At 43.1% G+C, this 25,423-nt stretch overlaps 1 protein-coding gene across 9 annotated transcripts in view; it reads left to right on the forward strand.

Moving 5' to 3' along the window:
- Positions 1-25,423, forward strand: part of TENM1 (teneurin transmembrane protein 1) — a 1,180,670-nt gene that overhangs the window by 858,890 nt on the left and 296,357 nt on the right. For all 9 annotated transcript variants that reach the window (XM_068251163.1, XM_068251165.1, XM_068251162.1 and 6 more), the window contains 2 exons: positions 7,007-7,126; positions 10,158-10,419. In XM_068251163.1, coding sequence (XP_068107264.1) covers positions 7,007-7,126; positions 10,158-10,419 — 382 coding nt within the window. The remainder of the gene's footprint in view (positions 1-7,006; positions 7,127-10,157; positions 10,420-25,423) is intronic.

Raw genomic sequence — 25,423 nt, forward strand, 5'->3', positions numbered from 1 at the left:
GTTTTTTTATTACTGTTTGTATTTGAAAGTCAAAATTATGTTAACTGACGTGACAGTATTAACATTCATGTCAATGTACTTGGAGTAACAAAAACAGTAGTCAACTCTCATATTCTCCTCTTTTATATGAGAGAAAAGTGGAAAAGCGTACAGGTAAAGGAAAAACAAACAAAAATAGAATAACTGAAATAAAGAACAAAGTCACATCATAGTAACCGATTATAGTAACAGTAGTAATAAGAATAAGAATAGTAATAATGGTGTAACCACAAGTGCTTCCATGTGGGCTTGTTCAGGTCCAGTTGCAGTCTCTTTAAATGCAGTAAAAATACTTAGGTCATGTAAAATACTCTAAGGAGTGGTTCACACTATGGGCTTGATTCACCAAACTGTGATAACTCAAATATCACACCTTTTCAAAGATATCACACCTTATGGAAGATATCAAACCTTATCAAAGTTAACACGCCTTATCAGAGTAGTACAGCGAGCGCTATGAACTTATGCCTGCTAATTGGCAATGGCACTCGTCTTGTCCTGGGCCCCTGCGGGTTTGTATCGCTCACTATGCTACTCTGATAAGCCATGTTAACTTTGATAAAGTGTGATATCTTTGATAAGGTGTGATATCTTTGATAAGGTGTGATATTTGAGTAATCACAGTTTAGTGAATCAAGCCCTATGAGTGATGTTCTATGTGCCATTGGTTTGAAAAGTGATTGCAGGGCCAATGTTAGGCAAAGGCATTCCAGGCCATTGCCTAGAGTGCCATTGTATTAAGTCCTGCCATCAAATGAAACCCCACCCCTGAATGGACTATACTCTGCATTTACACACTGGGCTGGGGGAGTGCTGTAAGGTGTGCAACAAAATACAACAGGATCGGCGGATTGTTTGCATCTCAGGGAGTCCCTGTATTATGTATCCACCGTATATGGCACATGGTTTATATTCTCTTCTGTGTGTGTTTTTTGTTTTGTTTTGTATGGGGGGGGGGGGGGGGGGGGATACAGGACTTCTTGCCTGGGGTGACAAAAATGCTGGAAACTGCCCTTGTTGCTTGCTAATGTAATGCTATGTGTGATTATTTAAAACAAAAATCACAGTGCTCAAGTCAGTGAGAACACACACAAAGCATTGCATTAACAAGGGCTTCTTAAATCAATGGCACATAGAAAAGCACTCATAGTGTGAACCCGCCCTTCACAGTGATTCTAAAACTATTGTGTTTCTCTTTATGGTAAGGGGTTTTGAGCCCTTAATGCAGTCCTTTGACAGATCAAAGAAAATCATACATATCATTTAAGAATTACATCTGAATATGGCTATTATATTACAGAACTATTTTAATGAAAAGATTCCCATGTCTGCAATTCACTCTGCTTTTTTTCAGTGACTATGAGTGAAAGATTCAGGATTGTGCCTCCGACTTCACATGAATGAAAGCTTTGGTTTGATTTTTGAATAGCGCTGGCAATGCAGCTCATTTGTGACTCTGAACTTTGTTAGGTCACATATTCTCACAGATTGCTCAAGCAACACACAGGTTAAGTCTCCCTTTTCCCCTGAATTTGAAAGGAAAGCTGTGCTGACATGTTCTTGTTCAGTTGATTCTTCCCTGGAGTCCCCATGGATATCTTCTTTTTCTAACCATATCATCTCTTCAGGATAGGATTATAGCGCTGGGGAAGAATTATAAATATAATCAGATTAGATGTGTAAGGTGGAATGGGGATTTTTGTTAGATTAATTAGGCAATTATTTCTGTGGGAGGCTCATTTAAAGCCTTTAAGAATGTTTCAATAGCGTGCGTGTGTTGGATTTTATTGTGTTTCAATTGCTAGTATTACTTTTTGCATGCAGTAGAACAGCCTCTGTACTTTTATATGCATCGTGGCAGCAACCTGTAAGGAAGGCCTATTCTATGTATGACCACCCAGATTACCTTTGCTTTGCTGAGCTATTTCCATATGCGTACGGCTTAGATGTCTGATTACATATTGTATTGTATTCAGTCACTTAGCCTGTGTTCTTCAGGATCATCATTCTGATATCTGTGTGTCGACAAGCCGACCAAACTTGATGGGGAATGGGGCATTTTGTTAGGTAATGATATAAATGGATTCTCTAGGAATCTACAGTATTGCATATACTCCAAAACGCAAGGTATCCCATGATTATGAAGCATTATCAGGTTTTCTTTAAAGTGGCATTCAATGATGATGATGATGTTATCCATTCAGTAGTATCTGACTCTGGGTGATTCTATGGGTTAGCTCTCTCCATGTGTTCCGATCTCAATATAGAACATCTAAGCAGAAAGTTAACGCGGCCCTGATCTATGAACTTCCTCTCTGCTCTAAGAGATGTGTAACAGCATAATAACCTATTAAAGAAAAACATTTCTTAGTTACAGCTGATACAAAACCTGCAATAAATCTGCAGTGTGTCTACTTCCTGCTTTCATGGAGGCAGACATATTGTTAACATCCTGTGTTTACTAATTAACTGCTCAGCCATGGCAGCCAGCTGACACAGCTGAGAGATCAAATTACACTGGTGATTAGTCACAGATGAGGAGGAATAAGACAAGCTAAACTCTCTAAATACATACCGGGTGCATTTCTCTATGTTTTTCTTCCGTCCTGTACAAGAGTTCAGGTCCACTTTAATACCTCAAAATGAATGGAAAAAAGTGTGTAATGTTGGCTTTGCTGTCAGTTTTTATTCATACATCAATATATAGGAACCAGTTTACGCTGTGAAGAAATGTGTTAAATCAAAGTTCACTCTCAGCACCTCTCTCTGTCCTCTGCTGGATGCAAGGAATGCCTTGCCTTAGTGATATCACATCCGTTAAAAACATGCATACACAACAGGACAGTAAATTACATTATTTTCATTATATACTATCTGTTCTTGCTATCATGCAGTCCAATTTTGATGTTTGCGTTCAGTATTGCTTTAACTAAGACCAATAAAGTCTACAATATCAAATGCCTTAGGGCCGGTTGCCACTAACAGATGTGTGTCTCACAGGACGCCTGGCGGCACTTGCCATGATAACAGGCCCTAAACCTTTGATGGTATGAATCCTTCTAGAACAGTCTCCTAAAACAAAATAGCCCTGACGCCTTTGTGTGTAGCTGACACTTGTTTTGATAAATCTGTCTCCTTCTGAGAATAATCCAACATGTTTTACTGATGTTATGGTTCAACTCAATCACTTAATATCGTAGAACATCACTGAAATACTTTCTATAAATCTGTAAAATAAGAAAGTACACTATATCATATCATTATAATAAACAGGCTTTATAATTGACAAAAAAATGGGGGGACATCAGGTTTGCACGTTATACTGTAGGAGGTTTATATGAGCAGACCTGCATATGTTGGTGAATATGTATACACAGTGAATAAGTAGCCACAAAAGAAGTCTTGATCTGCAAGGTGCTATTTATTTAAAACATTTTCCCCCAAATTTCTACATCTTTATCTTAGGAAGATGTGTGACACTGTAGTTCAGTAATATAGGGCCTACTGTATGGAAAAAGGAATACAATGGCTAAAGAATGTACCCTAGGTTTGTGTATCTTTATGTCATGGCCATTATTTTGTACAATCTGTTGTGACCACTGACCACATATATATAAAGAGAGAGACAGAAGATTGGGCAGAAATGATGGTGTCTTGGACTCTGGAAGCTGTTAAGCATCCCCGTTGGTCTGTGGATGCAAACAGGTGGTTTCATTGCACGGAGCTCACCACCGGGCACAAAACCAGGTGCTACATAGTAGCAATGTAATGCTATGCGGGCCGTCTAAGGGTAGTTTTCGGGCTTTGGCGGTTGCCAGACCTCAAACTACCTCTCCCTCTGAGTTGTGACAACTTGGAGGGGGAATAGTATTTAACACGGCCGGGGAGTTATGTGGTTGCAGGGAGAGCTGTGATTTGGCTCTCCCGGCGCCCAACTCACCAGCATATGTACATATGAACGCTGTGGATGGTGCTAATTACCTAGCTGCAAAATGAATTTTCACCTTTTGTTATAAATCAGTAGAGTAGAGGTCGATTAAATTACCCATACAACAGGTTATATATGAGTTTTCTGGAGAAACAGTCAGCTAGAGCAAATCATAAAACGTAACTTTATTTCTTATCACATGTAAAATCATCTAGTGAGAAAATTCAATAATAATAAGAGAAAATATCAAACTTCATGAATTCCATTTACAGATCTTAAAGTTGTCTGATGCGCGTTTCACGTCCGAACAAGCTGCTTTATCAAAGACTGTTGTACAAATCACTCTTAAACCATGCAGTCTGGGAAAATATTAAAGCAGTATAAAACCCTGACATAATATTCAATAAAAACATGTTTTCCTACTTTTTATATGCCATACGGTTATCATATTTGCATTTGTGCATAAGTATTATTACTCATTTAGAAGTTCACAAAAGTACAGTTTTTTGCTTTGAAAGCTGACTTTGCATTTTATTCATAACTGGTTTTATTCATTATGTATTGAAGGCAAAAATGCTTTGAGTTTCTGTCTGTGTCCAGGACCTTCTGCACAGTCAGAGAATGTGTCACATCCCTCACTTGATAAAATTATGTAAACACAAGATAACATTATCTACACTTCGGATGTGTCCAGATTTCTCTGCACTGAACGTTCAAGTCCTGTGTGCAACCCTTTGAATGATGTTCTAGTAAAAAAAAAAATGCTGGTTGTATATAATATGCTGTAAATCATTTTTAGAGCAAAGAAGAAATGCTGGATTTCATTCCGCTTTAATGACAATAGTGAAAATATGTCAATGCACTACTGAATAATGTGTGGCCAGTTGCACAAATGGCTCTGGTAGATTTCTGGGTACTGTGCCTGCTCAATCCACCTACGTTCCTATGTGTAGTATGAACCCGACCACAATGTCATTCTAGAGGTGTGTATTACTCCAAGCAGAGTGACAGCATTACAGTCCAGCATGCAAACATGTAAAAGGTTTCCATCTATATTTAATTTGCAATCCATGGTAGTTTTGTGTTTCTTTGGTATCATAGTTTTGTGTTGGGATAAGAGGCAGGATGAGGCAGGAACTAATGTGCATGCAATGCAGAGACACATCACAAGGCTGTGCTTTTTCCAGTGCGGATCATTGTTTACAGGGAGATAATCAAATACATTTCCAGACTGATGCTGAGGTCAGTCTTGAAAGTATCTCGATAAAACTGCTAATTTTTCATTATCTAGATAAGAAAATCCTATTGCTAAAGCTTCCTAAGTACTAAAAATGAGCAAACTGATTTTCACAAATCCAGATCAGATCAGATTTCCCTGCTCCAGTTTCACCTGATCTCGGGCTGAAGACATTTTAATCAACTCACTCATCTCAACTCATATTTTGTAGTAATTGGGGATTTGTGTCTTATCCACATGAATGCATATTAGCCATAGATCACCTTCACTTTAATGCTCTTAGATAGTATGTGTTGAATTTCAAAATAATCATTCTTGATAAATCCCCCTTCAAATTCTCTCAATGCTGAACAAAGATAAGTCCCCATAAAGTCATAAATTGCAGGTTAATATGAGCTTTTCCGCTATGTCTGTTAGAAGTGATGCATTGATGTATTTTATTTATGAACTCTGTATTACCCAGTGTGTGTGTGTTTTGTGTGTGTATATGTATATGCAGGGGCATAACTACATTATCTAGAACTGCAGGGGGCCCAGAGCTGTAAGGGGGTGGGGGCCCCAACTACTACTTCACTCCCTCTGATAAATGGGTCCATCCTTCAGATTTTTTTTTGTGGCTACATTTGTTATGGAACTGAAGATTATATTTCATGCACCTTGGACGTACCAATGGTAGATCACCATATAAAATAAATGGCATACAGCTGGGAACATCAGACTTGGAGAAGGACTTAGGAATACTGGTTGATAACAAGTTAAGTACTTGTATGCAATGCCAAGCAGTGGTAGCTACTAGCTAAAGCAAATAAAATTCTGGGATGCATAAAACTGGAAATAATATCTTGAGATGCTAGTATAATATTCCCTCTGTATAAATCACTTGTGTGACCACATCTGGAGTGTGGGATACAGTTCTGGGCACCACACTATAGAAAGGATATTGAACTTCAAGAATGGGTACAAAGACGGGCTCATTTAATTAGAGGGATGGAAGAGCTCACATGCCAAGAAAAGTTGGACAAACTGGGCGTATTTAGCTTGGAAAAAAGGTGACTGAGAGGTGACCTGATTAACATGTATAGATACATCGGAGGGCAATACAAAAGCTTGGCAGATGAGCTTTTTTGTCCCTAGGGTTGTACAACGGACAAGGGGACATGATCTGCGTATGGAAGAAAAAAGTTGTCGCCATTTATTTAAAAAGGGGTCCTTCACAGCGAGAGTGATTAAAATCTGGAATATCTTACCTCACGATCAGGAAGTAGTTTTGGCAAACTCTATATCTGCATTTAAAGAGGGCTTGGATGCTTTCCTTGCATTGAAGGGCACCCATGGCTATTATTATTAGGTAATTCCCGGGAGAGCTCATCCAGGGATTTATCTGACTGTCATCTGGAGAATTGTACCCTTTTTAAGGCCAATTTGCCAAGGCCTTGTAAGGTTCAGGATGGTGTTTTTTTTTTTCATTTTTTTTTCTGGTTGAAATTGATGCACGGATGTCTTTTTTTAACCAAACTAATTATGTAACTACATCCATATTTGCTTTATGACCCTTGCAAGATGTTCCCTCTAGGCAGTGAGGGTCACCAGGGGTAGGCAAGTGAAAAGAGTGTGAATATTAGGGAGCTCTATCAAAGTTTTGCTGGGGGGAGGGCATGATATGTAGTTACGCCCCTGTGTGTATGTATCAGTGATTAGGATTTGCATATATCTTTAATGTAAACTAAAAAAGGAAAACAAGATTTTAATTTACAATCTGATCTGTCAAGTGATGTGAGACTTTTATTATTTCTGTTTTGCAGTCGTGCCTGTGTGGTTCGAGGTCAGGTGATGGCTGTGGATGGAACACCACTTGTGGGCGTCAACGTCAGCTTTGTACACCACAACGACTATGGATATACAATCAGCCGCCAAGATGGGAGGTACAGTTATAAACGAAAAGTGTATACTAATTACCTAGTTGCCTCATGCAGTATTCATGGAGATAGCTACCTCAGATAAGCCTGCATTTAGATTTATCGCTTGCTAAAATTATGCCTGAGCAATTGTCAAACCTTCTTAAAGCTTTAGGAGAAAAGCCTTCATATGGCAGTCACATTCAACTTTTAGGAACATCCCTGAATTATTAATCAGCTAGCAAGCGCTATAGTAACTTGACAAGTGAAAGGATAAGAGAGAAATCAAGAACATTTACTTTGCTTCACCGATGGTTTTCAAAAGCTGTCAAAATGTAGGAATAATAAAATGAAAGTAACTAAAGTCTGGTACAGGTAATAATAGTTGGTTCTTGGACAAGTAAAGCATGATCCAAGAACTAACCACCGGGGGTTGTGTAGATGGACTGAATTCTACAGTTCAGCTGTCATTTGTACATCAGTTTCCTTGTAGGTTGGCTGCAGCTAGAAGTGATTTTCCCACTTTTTCCAAGTGTGCATTAATGTTTTTCTACAGTTTGAGCTCAGGTAAAGTCATAAAGGGACCTCAACATTCTGTCTACACAAGCCCTTAAAGATCAGTTTATGATCATGCAGGTATATGTGTGTTTATTCCTATACCGAGGTAGCGAACAAGTGTTTGCCAGTTAATGGTAATGCCTATTTAGAACTGGTAACTTCTCCACTGTAGGAAGAGTACAATAACATCCACCTATTAACCCTAACCCAGCAGATTGATAATCCTCTTATAGACTCTTACAGAGATAAGAGTATCCCCCAGTCTCATTGCAGATGGTATGATCAGGTAATAATCATCTCATGTCTGTGTGTACTGGGAGTAGGAGATACACAATGGCCTCAATTCACTAAGATCATGCTGGAGATAATAAGGCAAGAGAAAACTTACCACCCCACATCGATCTTGCCTTATTAGGGTGTAGAGATAAGTTTTCACAGTGAGAGAGTTATTGTATCTCTTCAGTCCTTAAGTAACCTCCTCTGTAGTTATTTTCACATGCAGTTAATTAACAGCCTGTCTTTAACTTGAGTTATTTTAAGGATTGAAGAGTTGACTTTAGAGATCTCTCCTTAACTTAAAGACAGAAGAGTTAACTTTAGGTTTGCCTGAGGTAAAATGTTTCCTGAATACTACATGCCTTATCACCATGGTGATAACTCTAGAAACGTTATTAAGGACAGGAGAGAAGCTTAGTGAATTGAGGCCAATGGCCTCGATTCATAAACAGCAGTGCGATAAAAAAAATCTTGTCGGGAAAATACCGCACTCGGTATTTTCCCGGTCTGTGTGCTAATTCATAAAGATTTCCCCAGCTGCCCTTGGAGGTCGGTAAATTACCGCAGCCCATTGAGCGGTAGAGTAGAGCAGTGTTCCGATTCCCTCTTTGCCCTGCAGAAATGAATCACACAGACGGCTCTCTCTGGCTCTCCCACTGATCACTCAGACAGATGAGTCACACAGTCTTTCCCTGCCTGCAGAAATTATTCACACAGACGGCTCTTTCCACTGATGACTCAGACAGATGTGTCACACAGTCTTTCCCTGCCTGCTGAAATGATTCACACAGAGGGCTCTCTGGCTCTCTCCACAGATGAATCAAACAGACATCGGCTCCCTGCACTTTGCATTAATCAGAGCTGTCAGAGCTGTCGGTAACTTGTTAAGACCTCACCAGAGGTGTCGGTAACTACCGCCAGGCTTACCGCTTGTTGAAGGCTTTGTGAATTGACATTTGCTGACAATTTACTGACATGTGTTGTCGGTAACTGCAGCCAAGTCGGTAATTTATCTCCCTAGTCGGTAATGTCAGCTTTTCATGCGGTAACAGCCTTTATGAATTGGCATTTTGCTAAGTGGTCGGTAAAGTCTGCTGTTTTCAGCATTACCGCATGAGGTAATGCTTTATGAATCGAGGCCAATGTCTCAGTCAGTTGGAAAGCACTGTGTTGTTCAGTAGTGTCTTCAAGGGGAGCTTGAGTACAAGAGAGGAAAGTAGAATGATGCCCTAATAAGGGACCTGTCAGTGTGCCCTGGCTTGTTCGCAGAATGGCAGAGGAGTTTTACCCATTTTCAGGGGCGGCTACAGGATTTTTTTTATTGAGGGTGCTATGCAGGTGCTGGATCTAGTACTGAAGCACGCCATGGCAAAAATGGGTGTGTCCATACCCTGGAAAGTGGGCATGGGAATGATAGGTTATGGGCAGGGCCAAATGAACTTAACAGCTGTGTAATTCACAGACAATAAACATCAACAGCACCCCCAGTATAGACAGCCAGATGTCCCATAAGTATAAGCCCATTGCCTATAATTGGTGGCCACATGTGCCCCCAGTATAGGTAGCCAGGTATAAGTGCCTCCAGTATAGGCAGCCAGGTATAGATGCCCCAGTATAGGTAGCCAGGTATAGGTGCCTCCGGTATAGGTAGCCAGGTATAGATGCCCCCAGTATAGGTAGCCTGGTATAGTTGTCCCCAGTATAGGTATCCTGGTATAGGTGCCCCCAGTATAGGTAGCCAGGTATAGGTGCTCCCAGTATAGGTAGCCAGATATAGGTGCCACCAGTACATGTAGCTAGGTATAGGTGCCCCAATTTAGCTAGCCAGGCGGGGAGGAGGGGCACATACAGAGCAAGAGTGGGTTAAAATACTTAATTTGCCGGGATCCACATGCTGCATGTACTTACTTCCTGGACCTGCGTTCCTTCTCATAACAGCGCCACCCTAGTAGAGTGCTGTTACTATGAGATGGAACACAGGACAAGGAAGTAAGTACATGTGGTGATGGATATCAGCAATGTAAGTATTTTAACCCACTCTCACTCTGCATGTGCCCACGGGAGTCTCTGTGCTACATTGCTGGTTTATTTGAATCACAGGACTGCTTTATATGTGTTTTGACTGATAATACACTTCGCATGCTGTATTTTAACTTTATATTTAGATGTGCTTATTATTTAATGTTATTATTTCAACCTTGCAAAATATATTTTTGCTTTTTAGTTTTGATCTTGTCACTGTTGGTGGTATCTCTATCATCCTCCTTTTTGAGAGGTCTCCATTCGTTGCTGTGAAGAGGACACTGTGGCTACCATGGAACAAATTTGTTGTTGTTGACAAAGTGGTAATGCAGCGATCCGAAACGGAAACTCCTTTATGCGATATGAGCAGTTTCATCATCCCAAATCCAGTTGTTCTTCCTTCACCATTAACAACATTTGGTGGATCGTGTCCACAGAGAGGGTCTCTCATTCCTGAACTGCAGGTAATTTGTTAATAGTGAATCAGGTTTTTTGTTTTTTTATCAGTGGCGTAGCTAAGGAGCTATGGGCCCCCAGTGCAAGTTTTACTTTGGCCCTCCCCAAGCACTCTATGCATAATAATTAATATGGTGCACCAAAACCAGCCAAAGACAATCACAGTGTTGAGGTGCAAGAAGAGGAGGATGGGGAACAGTTTTTTAATGATGATTACTGTTCAAAGCATCTATAAAAGTGATTATTACCAGCACAATAAAAAAGCTAATACTGCAGTTGAGGGGGGTTCCCTTGGGGCCCCTCTGACCCAAGGGTCCAGTGCTGTTGCAACCTATGCCACTGATTTTTATCCATTTGTTCACAGAGCCATGTATGAAGAAACGATAATGAAAAAGGCAGTAGGAAGTCCTCAGACGTGGTGGATTTATATAACCCAAGGCATTCTAATGCTCTCTTTTAAAATAACAATCTATAAACCGATATACTGCATAAAATATTGTTAGGGATGGATATAATTCTTTAGGAGTTGTGGGGAATACTTGAAGCCAAATGTCTTTGAATGAAAACAGGCACAATACTGGCGCTTACAATCAGGTGGGAAGCAATGAGGGAATTAAAAGACTCCCTTTGGTAAACATTTTGCGTGTGCAAATATGACAGGAAAGGTTCAGTGGTGTGTACTGGAATATGTGCTTATACCAGTAGGATGTGAGCCCTATCAAATCCTGTACCACAGAAAACTGTACTGAATGAAGAGGTTAGGAACATTAAAACCAGCAAGACTGTTCTCAGCATAGCAGATGAGCTCCTCTGTCTCCTTGTTTCCGATATAACGGTGTGATGGTGGATTTCTGTGATCTCGTTTGTGACGGTGGATAGCTGTGATCTCCTGGAGCACCTAACCAGATCCCTTAGTCCCTTGTTAGTGATAAGTCATGTAGCTCTCCTAATCATTTTGTTGGAGTTTCCCTGTAACCGAGCAGTTATTCAACAAATCCTTCATTAAATAGTTGATCTGGCTTAGTAGTTCTCATTATGTACAGAACGTAATGGTTGTAGATATAATGTTTGTTACTGGCTGACACCTGCAATGCATACAATGTGTGCATAAAGCAATTCACACTTTTTATGTAACCCATACTTCTTTGCATAATGCCAATTTTAATATTTTCGTGTACACTGTAAAGGTGACACAGGCCTCTTATTTGAAAGGATATAAGCAAAACACAATGAGTTCACTTTGTTTTATGTAACATTACGTTGTTTTCAAAGGTTTATCTATACGTTGTCCTCGTGCAGAATAACTCTGTAGATTATTAAGCAGATTTCTAGATAGCTTGTGAAACTGCAATGTTTGGCTTTGACCCTTAAGAATTACCTTGTAGAGGCTTTATATACAGCCTCTTACACAGACGCACTTATCTAACCTTTTCATTTTATCGTCTCCATAGCCAGTACCATAAATCTACTTATATTCAGCCAACCACAAATATATCAATTTATTCCCCATCCACAACAGATTAATGTGTGTTTTTATAAAGTCAGGGTACATTGCAAAAATGTCTTGTTTGCCATTTAGTAATGTTTATGTAGCAATAGTGTTGTGATGTTACTTAAAAGAATTTAGTAATACATTAAGTCACCACTAACCTTTATTAGAATGGGACTAAATAATACTAGTGTGAAAGAATGCGAAGGGTGATTGGCACTGCAGCCTACAGGCATCTAAATTGGGTAGCAGTCTCCTGTGCCCACTATCCTGGATGGTACTCCCAGCGTGCTCTGGCCTTATAGGTGGCTGTATAATACAAAAGGATGGAGGAGATGGTTGGCACTGCTGTCTCTGGATGTTTATTGTGCAAGTATAACAATACAATCGTACACCATGGACGTCATTGGTCAATTTCCAACATAGCAAACATGGATGTGCACATACCAATCCAGTGTTGTGGCATGGGTCATAGCGGTGGGTGCTGGTCACTGAAGCCTTACATCTGTTTATGTGGTCCTACAGAGGATGTTAGCTTCGTAGAAGCCCATTTGCGCGAAACAGCCGTAAGACTTCGGTGACCAGCACCCACTGCTATGACCCATGCCACTACACTGGATTGGTATGTGCACATTCATGTTTGCTATCTTGGAAATTGTCTGGTGATGTCCATGGTGTACGGTTGTATTGTTATACTTGCACAATAAACATCCAGAGACAGCAGTGCCAACCATCTCCTCCATCCTTTTGTACTAAATAATATTAGTACTAACTAATAAGAGAGCAACATATTAAAATAAAATCATTACATGAATTGCAGCATGACCCACAGTACGATTTGTGCAGAAAAAATGGAGGGAACTACTGCATGCTTAGTGTGGTTTGCCTTCTTAAAACAGAAGGTATTTGCGATAATTCAGATTTAACACTTAAAGTGTACCAGAGCTCATGCAAATAGAAAGATTTATACATACCTGGGGCTTCCTCCTGCCCTATACGCTCTGATCGCTCCCACGCCACTGTCCTCAGTCTTCTGTAGTGCTGGGTCCCTGCATTTTCATCAGTCGGCTCCAGGAGGACGGCTATGTGGGACTGATCGGAGTGTATGGGGCTGGAGGAAGCCCCAGGTATGTATGAATCTTTCTATTTCCATGAGCTCTGAGTACTTTTAACAACCTCTGCCATGCTTATCTACATCCCTGTTTATAAATAGAGATGGCCCGAACCTCTGATTTTAGGTTCGCAAACCGGGTTCGCAAACCTACCGCAAAAGTTCAGTTTGCGCGCAATAGACTTCAATGGGGAGGCGAACTTTCAAAACTAGAAAAATTTACACTGTTTGCGTAGTGACGGCTGTGCTGGACTGGTGCGCACCATGGCAAGAGTGCAGGCCTTGGCGGTTTTCAAGCCCATATGGTCGCCGGGCTGTGGTAGCTCAATGATAGAACAACAGTGACTGTCCAGCTGATCAAATTTGGTCTGTCCACAATGAAGCAACGACTTATTATCTTTGGTGTGCCACCCCCCAAGACACTCATATAGCCGGCGGTTATTGCTTCATTGTGATACGCAAGCCCCTTCACCGCGGCAAGGTAATGATCACGAAGGGGAGTTGGCACATGTACATACCTTTTGCTTTGTTGTTGCAGCTGCACTGCAGCCAAAAAAATTAGGCAGGCATGTACACGCACCAAATTATTATAGCAGCCGTTGCTAGCAGCGGCCTTAAAAATTCAGGAATTCGCCTAGAGTCCTGGACCCTGTTGGTGGTGGCGGAGAAGGCAATCAAACGGCCTGTGGGCAGAAATGCTGTGTGGGGAGTGACTTAGTCTTGGGGCAGGCAGACAGTCACACGGCGTGCAGGCCTAGATGCTGTGTGTGGGGACTGACTTAGTTTTCGGGCGCCCAGTAGCCCTCCGGTATCCATGCCTCATTCATTTTGATAAAGGTGAGGTACTGAACACTTTTGTGACTTAGGCGACTTCTCTTCTCAGTGACAATGGCTCCAGCTGCACTGAAGGTCTTTTCTGACAGGACGCTTGAGGCAGGGCAAGACAGAAGTTGGATGGCAAATTGGGACAGCTCTGGCCACAGGTCAAGCCTGCGCACCCAGGATTCCAAGGGTTCATCGCTGCTCACAGTGTCTACATCCACACTTAAGGCCAGGTAGTCGGCTACCTGCCGGTCCAGGCATTGGTGGAGGGTGGATCCGGAAGGGCTAAGGTGAGGTATTTGACTAAAGAATGTCCGCATGTCCGACATCACCATGAGATCGCTGGAGCATCCTGTCCTTGCCTGTGTGGACATAGGAAAAGGATTACTGGCAGTGGTACCTTTATTGCGTTGTGCTGTGACATCCCCCTTAAACGCATTGTAAAGCATAGTTGCCAGCTTGCTCTGCAAGTGCTGCATCCTTTCTGCCTTCAGGTGAGTTGGTAACATGTCTGCCACTTTGTGCCTATACCGAGGGTCTAGCAGCGTGGCCACCCAGTACAGCTCATTCCCCTTGAGTTTTTTTTTATACGGGGATCCCTCAACAGGCTGGACAGCATGAAAGACCCCATCTGCCCAAAGTTGGATGCAGATGTACTATCCATCTCCTCTTGCTCTTCCTCAGTGATGTCAGGAAAGTCCTCCTCCTCCCCAGCCACGAACAATACCACGGGAACGTTGAGGAGCACAAGCCCCCTATGACGTCTGCTGCGGTTGTTCTTCTGCCGCCACCTCCTCCTCCAAAGAAACACCTTCTTCATCATCCGAGTCTGACTCCTCTTCCCCACACGACTCTTCCTCCTCCTCCCCCTCTGTGCTGCCGCAGGTGTTGAGGAAACATCTGATTCTGATGTAAATTGCTCCCACAACTGTTCCTGCCGTAACTGTTCCTCTTCACGCTCCTCCACAGCTTGATCCACCACTCTATGCCTGGCACGCTCCAGGAAGTAAGCGTACGGGATCAAGTCGCTGATGGTGCCTTCACTGCGACTCACCAGGTTGGTCACCTCCTCAAATGGCCGCATGAGCCTGCATGCATTTCGCATCAGTGTCCAATTGTTGGGCCAGAACATCCCCATCTCCTCAGATTGTATCCTTTTCACAGTAATTGTACAGGTACTGGGTGACGGCTTTCTCCTGTTCTAGCAGGCGAGAGAACATGACCAGGGTCGAATTCCAGTGAGTCGGGCTATCACATATCAAGTGTCTCACCGGCAAGTTGTTTCTCTGCTGAATGTCCGCAAAGTGTGCCATGGCCATGTAAGACTGCCGGAAATGCCCACAAAACTTCCTGGCCCGCTTCAGGACGTCCTATAAGCCTGGGTACTTTGACACAAATCTTTGAATGACTAGATTCAGCACATGTGCCATGCAGGGTACATGTGTCAGCTTTCTCAAATTCAACGCAGAAATGAGATTGCTGCCGTTGTCACACACCACGTTGCCGATCTACAGCTGGTGCAGGGTCAACCACTGCTCCACCTGTTTGTTAAGAGCAGCCAGGAGAGCTGCTGCAGTGTGACTCTCCGCTTTGAAGCAAGACATGCCTAATATGGTATGACACCGTCGTACCTGGCATGCAGCATAGGCCCTGGGGAGATGGGGCTGTGTAGCTGGAGAGGAGATCGCAGCACCAGTAGAGTTGAACTGCCACTCAGCCAAGGAGGAGGAGGAGGATGACAGCAAAGAGGATGTAGCAGGAGGAGAGGAGGTGGCAGGAGGCCTGCCTGCAAGCCGTGGAGGTGTCACAAGTTGGTCTGCTGCACAGCCACGTACTCCCTGCTTGCCATCGGTCACCAGGTTGACCCAATGGGCTGTGTAAGTAATGTACCTGCCCTGACCGTGCTTTGCAGACCAAGCATCCGTGGTCAGGTGGACCCTTGACCCAACGCTGTGTGCCAGAGATGACACCACTTGCCTCTCAAATTAATGGTACACTTTGGGTATCACCTTTTTAGAAAAATAATTGCGGCCTGATATCTTCCACTGCAGTGTCCCAATGGCCACAAATTTATGGAAGGCCTCAGAGTCCACCAGCTTGTATGGTAACAGCTGGCGAGCTAACAGTTCCGCCACGGCAGCTGTCAGACGCCGGGCAAGGGGGTGATTGGCAGAAATTGGCTTCTTCCGCTCAAAGATTTCCTTCATGGACACCTGGCTGCTGTGGGCAGAGGATCAGGAACCGCTCAAGGTCAGAGGCGGAGTGGAGGAGGGTGGCTTTGAAGGTGCCAGGGAGAAAGTGGCTGAAGATGATGCACCTGAAGGAGGAAGAGGAGAAGGAGAGTGGCTTTTCTTTTGTGTGCTGCTTTTGCTCAGGTGCTCTTCCCATTGCATTTTGTGCCTTTTCTCCATGTGCCTTCATAAGGCACATGTCCCTACGTGAGTGTTGGCCTTTCCACGGCTCAATTTTTGGAGGCAGAGAGAACAGATGGCATTGTTCCAATCTGAGGCAGACACATTAAAAAAATGTCCAAACCGCTGAGCCCCCCTGGGGTGATGGCACCATGGTGGCCTCAGCAGGTGACATTGAAGGGCATGTTGGCTTGCTGTACATAGGTGGCGATACATGGAGCTGGACACTGCCACCAGCTGTTTCTGAGGACAAGCCCCCCCCCTGATTCTTTCAGGAACTCGTCTCCTCCTACTCCTCTCTGACTCCCCCTCTGAACTGTCCCCTTTGTCATCTTGTCTATTAGGAACCCATGTAAGATCTGTATCATCATAATCATCATAATCTTCCTGCCCAGCTTTGCTTGCCTCAGACACCTCCAAAATTGCACCAACATCAGGTACTACATCATCCTCCTCCTCACACGTTACGTCCATAGTGTCGCCGCCTAACTCAGACATATGAGGTGGTGTAACTTAATGTTTAGCGCCTTCATCTGGTTGTAACAGTAATGGCTGTGAATCAGTTAATTCCCCACCAATCAACTCCTGCGAAGTGTCAAATGCAACAGATGTGGTGCTTGTAGTAGCGCTGGTGGCTGCGGAAGATGAGGTGTTCTGTGTTAAATAGTCAACCTCGTCCTGACAATCTTGGAAGTTGATGGGACGTGCCTTCTTCTGAGCACTGTACTTTGGTTGAGGGCCGCACAAAATCACATCAACACGACCTCGCACAGACCTGCCTGGTGGCCTTCCTCTGGGTCTGCCTCTACCTCTGCCTCTACCTGTTATGTCCATTGTGTCCATATTGTGGGGGATGAAGTGAAAGGTATGCACTGCCACTGAATTGACTAATACAATGTGCAGTCACACAGGTGCAGTTAACAGGTATGCACAGAGTGGTATATCACACTGTGTGCACTCACGTAGGTAGGTGGGTGCACTGAACACAACAGGTAGGTATATGCAGTGATAAGGTGGGTGCACTGAACACAACAGGTAGGTATATGCAGTGATGGGTATTACAATGTGCACCTGTCACACACAGACAGGTAGCGGACAGGCACAGTGACATTGCGTGCACTCCACTCACGTAGGTAGGTGGGTGCACTGTGAACAACAGGTAGGTAGGTATATGCAGTGATGGGTATTACAATTTGCACCTGTCACACACAGACAGGTAGCGGACAGGCACATTGACACTGCATGCGCTCAGCTTACGTAGGTAGGTGGGTGCACTGTGAACAACAGGTAGGTAGGTGTATGCAGTACTGGGTATTACAATGTGCACCTGTCACACACACAGGTAGTCACTGAATGTGCTGGGCCAGGATGTGGCACACACACAGTATGAATTATCAAGGCTGTCTATGCAACACAAGTGTCAGTGGGACACACAGAAGAAGAAAAAAATAGATCACAAGATCAAGATTAGCTCTCAGAAGCCTACAAGAGCCTAATTAATCTTTCCCTATGAGAATCTGCAGCAGCAGCCTAACTAATCTTTCCCTATAAGAGTCTGCAGCAGCAGCAGCAGCAGCTGTCCCTTCTCTATGTACTGCAGGCACACGAGTGAGTAAAATGGCCGGCGATGCCTGCCTTTTATAAGGGGGGGAGTGGCTCCAGGAAGGAGTGTAGCCTGATTGGCTAAAATGTGCCTGCTGACTGTGATGTAGAGAGTCAAAGTTGACCCTAATGGTGCATTATGGGGGTGAACCGAACTTCTGGAAAAGTTTGCGGTTCTCCGCGACCGCGAACCCTCGGAAGTTCGCCTGAAACTGTTCGACGGCGTACCGTTCGGGCAATCTCTATTTATAAACATCTGTAAACACATGTAAACACTTGGTTCCGTTTTCTATTTTTAGAAAACGGAGTTAATATATCACCATCTTGTGGCCAAAAAGTAAAACTACTTCCAAATACACCATTATACACCTACCATAGAAAAATTAAATACATTTTCATTATTTTTTACGCCTTCACCCCAACACAAAATAAAATATTATCTCTATACATTGTACTAGGGACACAACTGAAACATTGTAATGACCGGGACAAATGTGCGAATAAAATCTCTGTTTTATCTACAATAGCACATTTTATTTTTAAACTACAGTGGCTGAAAGCTAAGAAATGGTGAATTCTTTCATTTTTTTATTCTTCTTCCCCATCAAATGTATATAAAATAATATAATTCTTAGCATAAAGTACTGCCCAAAGAAAGCCTAGTTTGTCCCACAAAAAATAATATATAGATCATTTCAGGGTGATAATTAGCGATAAAGTTATTACCGAATGAATGGGAAGAGCTTTTGAAGGGGAAAAACTCTGTGGTAGAGAAGTGGTTAAAGTGAACCTTAAGCCAGAAAAAAAATGAGTTTTACTCACCTGGGGCTTCCACCAGCCCCCTGCAGCTATGCGTTGCCACATTACGAACACATAGATATGCGGCAACGCGTATTTTTGTACGCATTGCAGCCCGCAATAGCACTAATTACAGTCGGGAATGCGGAAAAAGCTACGCGTGGCCAGTCCTGACGGGCCTGTCAGCAAAAACGAAACTAGCCGGCAGTGGGGGACCAGAGGATTAGTGAGTGGCTGCGAGGGCACAGGACTGCTGCAGGGGGCTGTTAGAAGCCCCAGGTGAGTAAAACTCATTTTTTTTTCTGGCTTAAGTGTCTGTTTAAGTGTGTAACTGTGGTTACCCACAAAGCACCACTGTTGAATATGCAACATATCTCTATGCCCTTGCACCCAGGCTTACATCCAGAACTGCTGGTTGTACTTCATATTTTTGCTAAATGTACATCAGCATCACAGCACCACTCAGTGGCTGATGAGGACAAGTGCAGGCCATTCACATATTTTCATGTCTTTCATCTTAAAGTGGACCCAAACTAAAAATACAAGATTTTAGAAATAAAATCTATTTTTTAAATTATAATAATAAATAGCAGCCTTCTTTCAGCTGCATGACAAATATAAAATATTTTACATTTAATGGAGGAACCCCCCCCCCCTTCCTTTCATATTGCCAGGACAGAATCTGGCACACTGGTGGAGTACTCTGGCAAAGGAGGAATTGCTAATGGCTGCCACCTGTATAACCCTAGTTATGAAAAGAGAAGGGTGAAAAGCATGCACTGAAATGCTCATAGGCTTGAAGGAGTGTTTATTTATCTTTATATGTGTCAGAGTGGTGCAATAAAATATTTTGAATTAAAAAATGTTTGGTTTTGGTCTGCTTTAACAGAAATATGCAATTAAAGAGGAATAAGAAAAAATAATAAGGAGAGCCACCCCTTTAAGGACTGATTTGTGCAACTTGCCTAGCAAGGAGCCAGCAACTTAATATCTGCATAGCCACAATTTGTTTTAAATAAGACTGCTGTCTCAATGCACACACAAAATCGTTTTAATAACAGCCTTAGCTACATGTAAATCGCACAACACAATTAAAAACCCCACAAGAATAAAAACAACAGTACCTGGCCAGGATATGCGCTCTTTTATCTAAGAGGGACCAGATCCAGTTACCCGCAAGGTGTAATCTCCCAGCCGCAGCCTACTGCTAAAAACACCTAGCAAACTAGGATCAATATGGTCCTCAGCCACCACCTGAGTGACCATTCAGTACTGCAGCAACATGTCATACCAGTCATAGGAAGCCGGTTTTGGCAATATAACACAGTGTGTGCGGTGTTCAGGTGGTGGCTGAGGACTATATTGATCCTAGTTTGCTAGGTGTTTTTAGCAGTAGGCTGCGGCTGGGCGATTACACCTTGCGGGTAACTGGATCTGGTCCCTCTTAAATAAAAGCGCGCATATCCTGGCCAGGTACTGTTGTTTTTATTGTTGTGGGGTTTTTAACCTTCCTGGCGGTAAGCCCGAGCTTAGCTCGGGCTATGCCGCGCAGGAGGATTGCTCAGGCCCCGCTGGGCCGATTTTCGTAAAATTTTTTTTGTTGCACGACAAATGAGCATGACTCGATCGCCACCGCTCCCCGCCGATTCGCCGCCGCTCGCCGCGTGAGAGGGTGTCCCCGTCCCCCCAGACCCCTGCGCAGCCTGACCAATCAGTGCCAGGCAGTGCTGAGGGGTGAATCGGGACTCCCTCTGACGTCACGACGTCCATGACGTTGGTGAGATCATCGCGCCCATCGCCATGACGACGGGGGAAGCCCTAATGGAAATTCCATTCAGAACGGGATTTCCTGATGGGCCTGATCGCTGGGGGCGATCGGAGAGGGTGGGGGGATGTCTCAATGCACATACAAAATCATTTTAATATCAGCCTTAGCTACATGTAAATCGCACAACACAATTAACCTCCCTGGCGGTCGATTAAAACCACCAGGGGGCAGCACAGCAGTTTTTTTTTATGTTTTTATGTCATGTAGCTAGCGCTAGGCTAGGTACATGATTTAAAAAAAATTTTTTTTTCAAAAACTGCTGTGGTGCCCCCTGGTGGTTTTAATCGACCGCCAGGGAGGTTAATTGTGTTGTGCGATTTACATGTAGCTTAAGCTCAACACACACCATACAATCTTGGTTGTACAGATTTACCAAATCTATGTAGTATAAGGGCCAACAGATTGAAAATACCTTGAATGATTGATTGGATAAGCTCTTATACTACATGAAAGTGGTAAGATTGAAAAACCAAGATTGCATGGTGTGTGTTGAGCCTAAGGCTGATATTAAAACGATTTTGTGTGTGCATTGAGACAGCAGTCTTATTTAAAACAAATTGTGGCAATTAAAGAGGAACTGTCATGAAATTCTTAAAATTTAGAACACATACAAATAAGAACTACATTTCTCCCAGAATAAAATCAGCCATAAATTACTTTTCTCCTTTGTTGCTGTCACTTAAAGTAAGTAGTAGAAATCTGGCATTACCGACAGATTTTGGACTAGCCCATCTTCTCATAGGGGGGTCCTTAGGCTTTTCTTTATTTTTAAAAGCACTTCGTGAATGGCAGTTGCTCCATCCAACGGCCAAACAAGTGTGCAGCAAGCAGGGAGGCTGGCCAGCATCTTTATGTAAATCTTTTTTAGGGAATGTCTTTATAAAGAATAAAGTCCATGCTGAGAATCCCCTATGGAGAGATGGACTATCCCAAAACCTGTCGGTAATGTCAGATTTCTACTACCTACTGTAAGTGACAGCAACATAGGAGAGAGGTAATGTATGGCTCATTTTACCCTGGGAGAAATGTTCTTCTTATTTGTATGTGTTTTAAATTTTAAAATGTTTGTGACACTTCCTCTTTAGGGATGCCACTAGGAATGATACCACTTAACGACTGCCTAACACCGATAGGCGGCGGCAGGTCGTAAGTGGTTTTACATGGAAACGAACGAGCGGCCTTTCCATTTCAGTTCACGGAGGGTGTCTCCGTGAATAGCCTGCGAGCCTCCGATCGCGGTTCGTAGGCTAAATGTAAACACGTGGGGAAGCGCCGTAAAGTGGATCGGCGATCCTCGGCCTCTAATTGACCGGGGAACGCCGGCATCTGATAGGCTGAAGCCTATCAGAGGCGGTGCAGGACGGATCGCCGTCCTGTGCCGCCCAGAGAGAGGAGGGGAGGGAGAGAAAGATAGGGAGGCTGGGAATCGCTCCGGAGGGGGGCTTTGAGGAGCCCCCCCCCCCCCCCCGCTAAACACATACAGCCGGCGGCGATCAGACCCCCCCAGCAGGACATCCCCTAGTGGGGAAAAAAGGGGGGAAATCTGGTCGCCCTGGCTGCCTGCTGATCTGTGCTGTGGGCTGGAGAGCCCACACAGCACAGATTTCTGAAATATAGCCCGGTCCTTAAGTGGTTTTAAGAAAGTCGTATTTAAAATGTTTCAAAATAGCTAAACATTATTGTTGCCATTTTGCAGCAGACATTTTTTTTTTAATATTTATTCCTAAATCTTACAACGTTTTGGACATTTTAAGACACGCCCCTGCCACACTTCTAGCCATGCTCAGCCACACCCCCTTGTCACACATATCACAAATAATTCAAAAGCATAAGATGCCATTTTATCATTTAAGCTATGTGGTTCCTTTCTATCATCATTCGTTTTATTTCACAATAACATTTAAATGTAAGAAATATATTACTGTAAAAGATGAGAATAAAGTTTCAGAGTCAAAAAATGATTTAAAGAGTCCATTTAAACAAAGCAAGTTTAGATATAATTACATTGCTTAGCAGCAAAGAAACAAGAATGGTGGGGGACAATAAAACTTCCACGTGATTCGCACACACCCCTAGAAACCAGCGTGATTGTGACATATTTGCTCAGGTCAGAAACCATCCCTGGTCAAATGCTTGCTGTTAAAGCACAGTCATTGTAATAGGCTTCAAACATTTTTAGAGATTCAGCCTATGCCTCCTCTTGGAAGAATGAAAAGCAGGATGTTACAATCCAGACATCGGCAGCAGCTCCTTTCACATGACTAAGGCTGGATTTATACTTTTTCTGCCCCAGGCCAAGTATGTTAGAGTTCATTTTCAATGTGAAGCAGCACCCCTCCCATTCTATGTGTAGCCCCCTCTTCCATGTGTAACATCCTTGTACTGCAGCTCCTTACTTTCATGTTTACCTCCCTTGGGTATCAGTTTCCCTTTTCATGTATTGCTCCGCATTTTCAGCCTTCTCTTTCATATGTAGGAACCCCTATTTCGTGTCCAGGTGCCCCCTTGGGCTGCAGCTGCCCAAGACCCGGGCCTCTGTGGCCGCTCCAGAATTCTGGCCCTGCACAGGGTCTAAAAACTGGGTTACTGTACTGAGTGCTCTTGGCCACGTGATCAAAATTAGTCAGGATTTCAGGACAGGATTTCCCACACAAAAATAAATAAATAAATAACATCAGAGGACCCTGGTCACAGAGCTATTAAATGACATTTTAAGATCTATGCCGGAAGAAGGGCTTTAAAACCTGTTAAATGTTTTACAAGTATTTATATTGTCAACACAGAATACAGTACAACGCCCGACATTCATGCTTGGCAAGCTGCAGCAAATGCCAGGAGGAACATGCAATAAATATGGTTGTTCAAATACCAAGAAATGCAGGTCACATTTTCATGGCATTTGAAATGAATGCCAGTGTGAACAATCCTTTATTATTATATATTAATTGCACTCCTTTTGTTGGATTACAGGTGTAGGAGATGAAAAACGTTTGTGCTTTGTGCCGGGGATAAGGGATGCCTCCATGCATAAGGAATAAGGAAAGCCAAAAGCCGATTATTTTTCTGTCTTCTCTTATAACGCCAATCCTTCCAAAGTGCTTGGGTTTGGCTTTAAATGTTCAGAAGATACTCTGCATATTGCTAAATTAGCAGATTCAGAACGGCAAACCAGAAGAAAAACATCATGTTATGTTTTGTCTTTTCTCATTTAACCTTGCACCTTGAAACAGTAATAAGATGCTTTCTAGCTTGCCTTCAGTTAGACACAGCCCGCTTAATGGACACGCAGTGCTTTAGCAGAATTTAAAAATTCATGGGATGGGCACAACAAGATGGAAAAAGTTAGAACACAAGAAAAAAAGAGGTCAATAAGTTTGCCACTAAATTGAGGCTATATGGACAGTGCAGTCTATTGTACAATAGAAAAAAAAAACTGTTTTGTCAAAGAGAAATATAATGGGGTCAGCTGCCTGTCTGTACACAATCTAGATGCTGCAAGACAATAATACATTGTTCAGTACAAGATTCATGCTGATCTGTGACAGGAGAGAGGCTTTTTATTTTGGTTGGGAGCTGGGATTTTTTTTCTCAGTGCGTTTGATTTCCATTTGTTATGGCCCATTGTCTGTGTGTGTCTTGTTCTAGTATTTTGCTGCATTGTACAGCACAGCTTAATGCAGGTACAGCCTGAGAGGAATTATTCCCTGTAGCTGGTTTGCACCTATGTTATACAATGTAGCATGGAGGGGCTGGTTTAGCAAGAAACAAAAGTGGAGCAAATGTGAAGCAAAGTGCAACCATTCAGAATATTTGCTTCAAGGGCACCGGTCACTGTATCTTAAGGTTGTCAAACCAAAATATACACAAACAGTATTATTTTGCAAATAAACAGCGGCTACAGTTTACGGAACCTGTCACTTATCTTTACTACGGATTATGAGCTGTTTTTCCTGTTATCATCTTAATGCTAAGCAATAGGTGATTAAGCAATTTACCTTATGTTATCCTTAAGTTAAGGACTGATTCCCAAAGTTAAGGATTAAATCTGGATTGAATCCTAAATTTAAAGTTAACCCATGCCGAAGCTCTGGTCAAAAAGGAAATACTTACCCAAGAAGAGGGAACCTATCATCATCATCTAAATTGACGCAGCTAGCAGGCTGTTTGTTAACGAAAGAGGAAAGAAATCCCCTTTGTTTACAACTGTACAGGGATGCAGTCTCTGGCAGCGCTGTACAAGATCGGCGATCCCCGGCCTCTGATTGGCCGGGGATCGCCGTCCTTTCATAGGCTGATGCCTATGAGAGGCGGAACAGGATGGATCGCCGTCCGGTTCCAATTCAGATGACGGAGGGGAGGAGGGAGGGATGGCTAAGCAGCCTATACAGGCTGAGGAAAAAAAAAAAAACAACGGCCACAACAATCGGCTCCCTCCGGCGGCATGTCTCCTTAGGGACAAAAAAAAAGAGGTGAGTCCGATTGCTGGGCTCCATAGCTGTACTGTGCAGGAGGCTGAAGAAACTGCACAGCCCAGCTGAGCTAAAAACAGGCTGGTCGTTGGGGGGGGGGGGGGGGGTTAACACTGTGTTCGTCAAGTGGTTAAAAACTATTTTTCCTTTGCATTTTTCCAATTGAGTTTTTTAATCAATTTTTGAAAAATAATATTTTGGGGGCTTTTTCCCACTATTCTTCTTAAAGAGACTCTGAAGGGAGTCTGAAAGCATGTAGTTACTGTAAAGCACTATAAATAGTGCTAAACTGCCGCATCCCTGCAGCAAAAGGAGGGGTTTATACCCCCCAAATCCCCTCTGCAAAGTCAGGGGAGCACTTCCTGATGAGTCAGAGCTTTGAGCTGTAGCTCTGCCTCTTAGAGCATCAATCCCTGCTGATCGCCGCCTCTCCTCTCCCCTCTCAATCTGCCTTCACAGAGAGGGGTGGGGGAGAAGCGGAG

The sequence above is a fragment of the Hyperolius riggenbachi genome, chromosome 8, assembly GCF_040937935.1.
Source record: "Hyperolius riggenbachi isolate aHypRig1 chromosome 8, aHypRig1.pri, whole genome shotgun sequence".
Taxonomy (NCBI): domain Eukaryota; kingdom Metazoa; phylum Chordata; class Amphibia; order Anura; family Hyperoliidae; genus Hyperolius; species Hyperolius riggenbachi.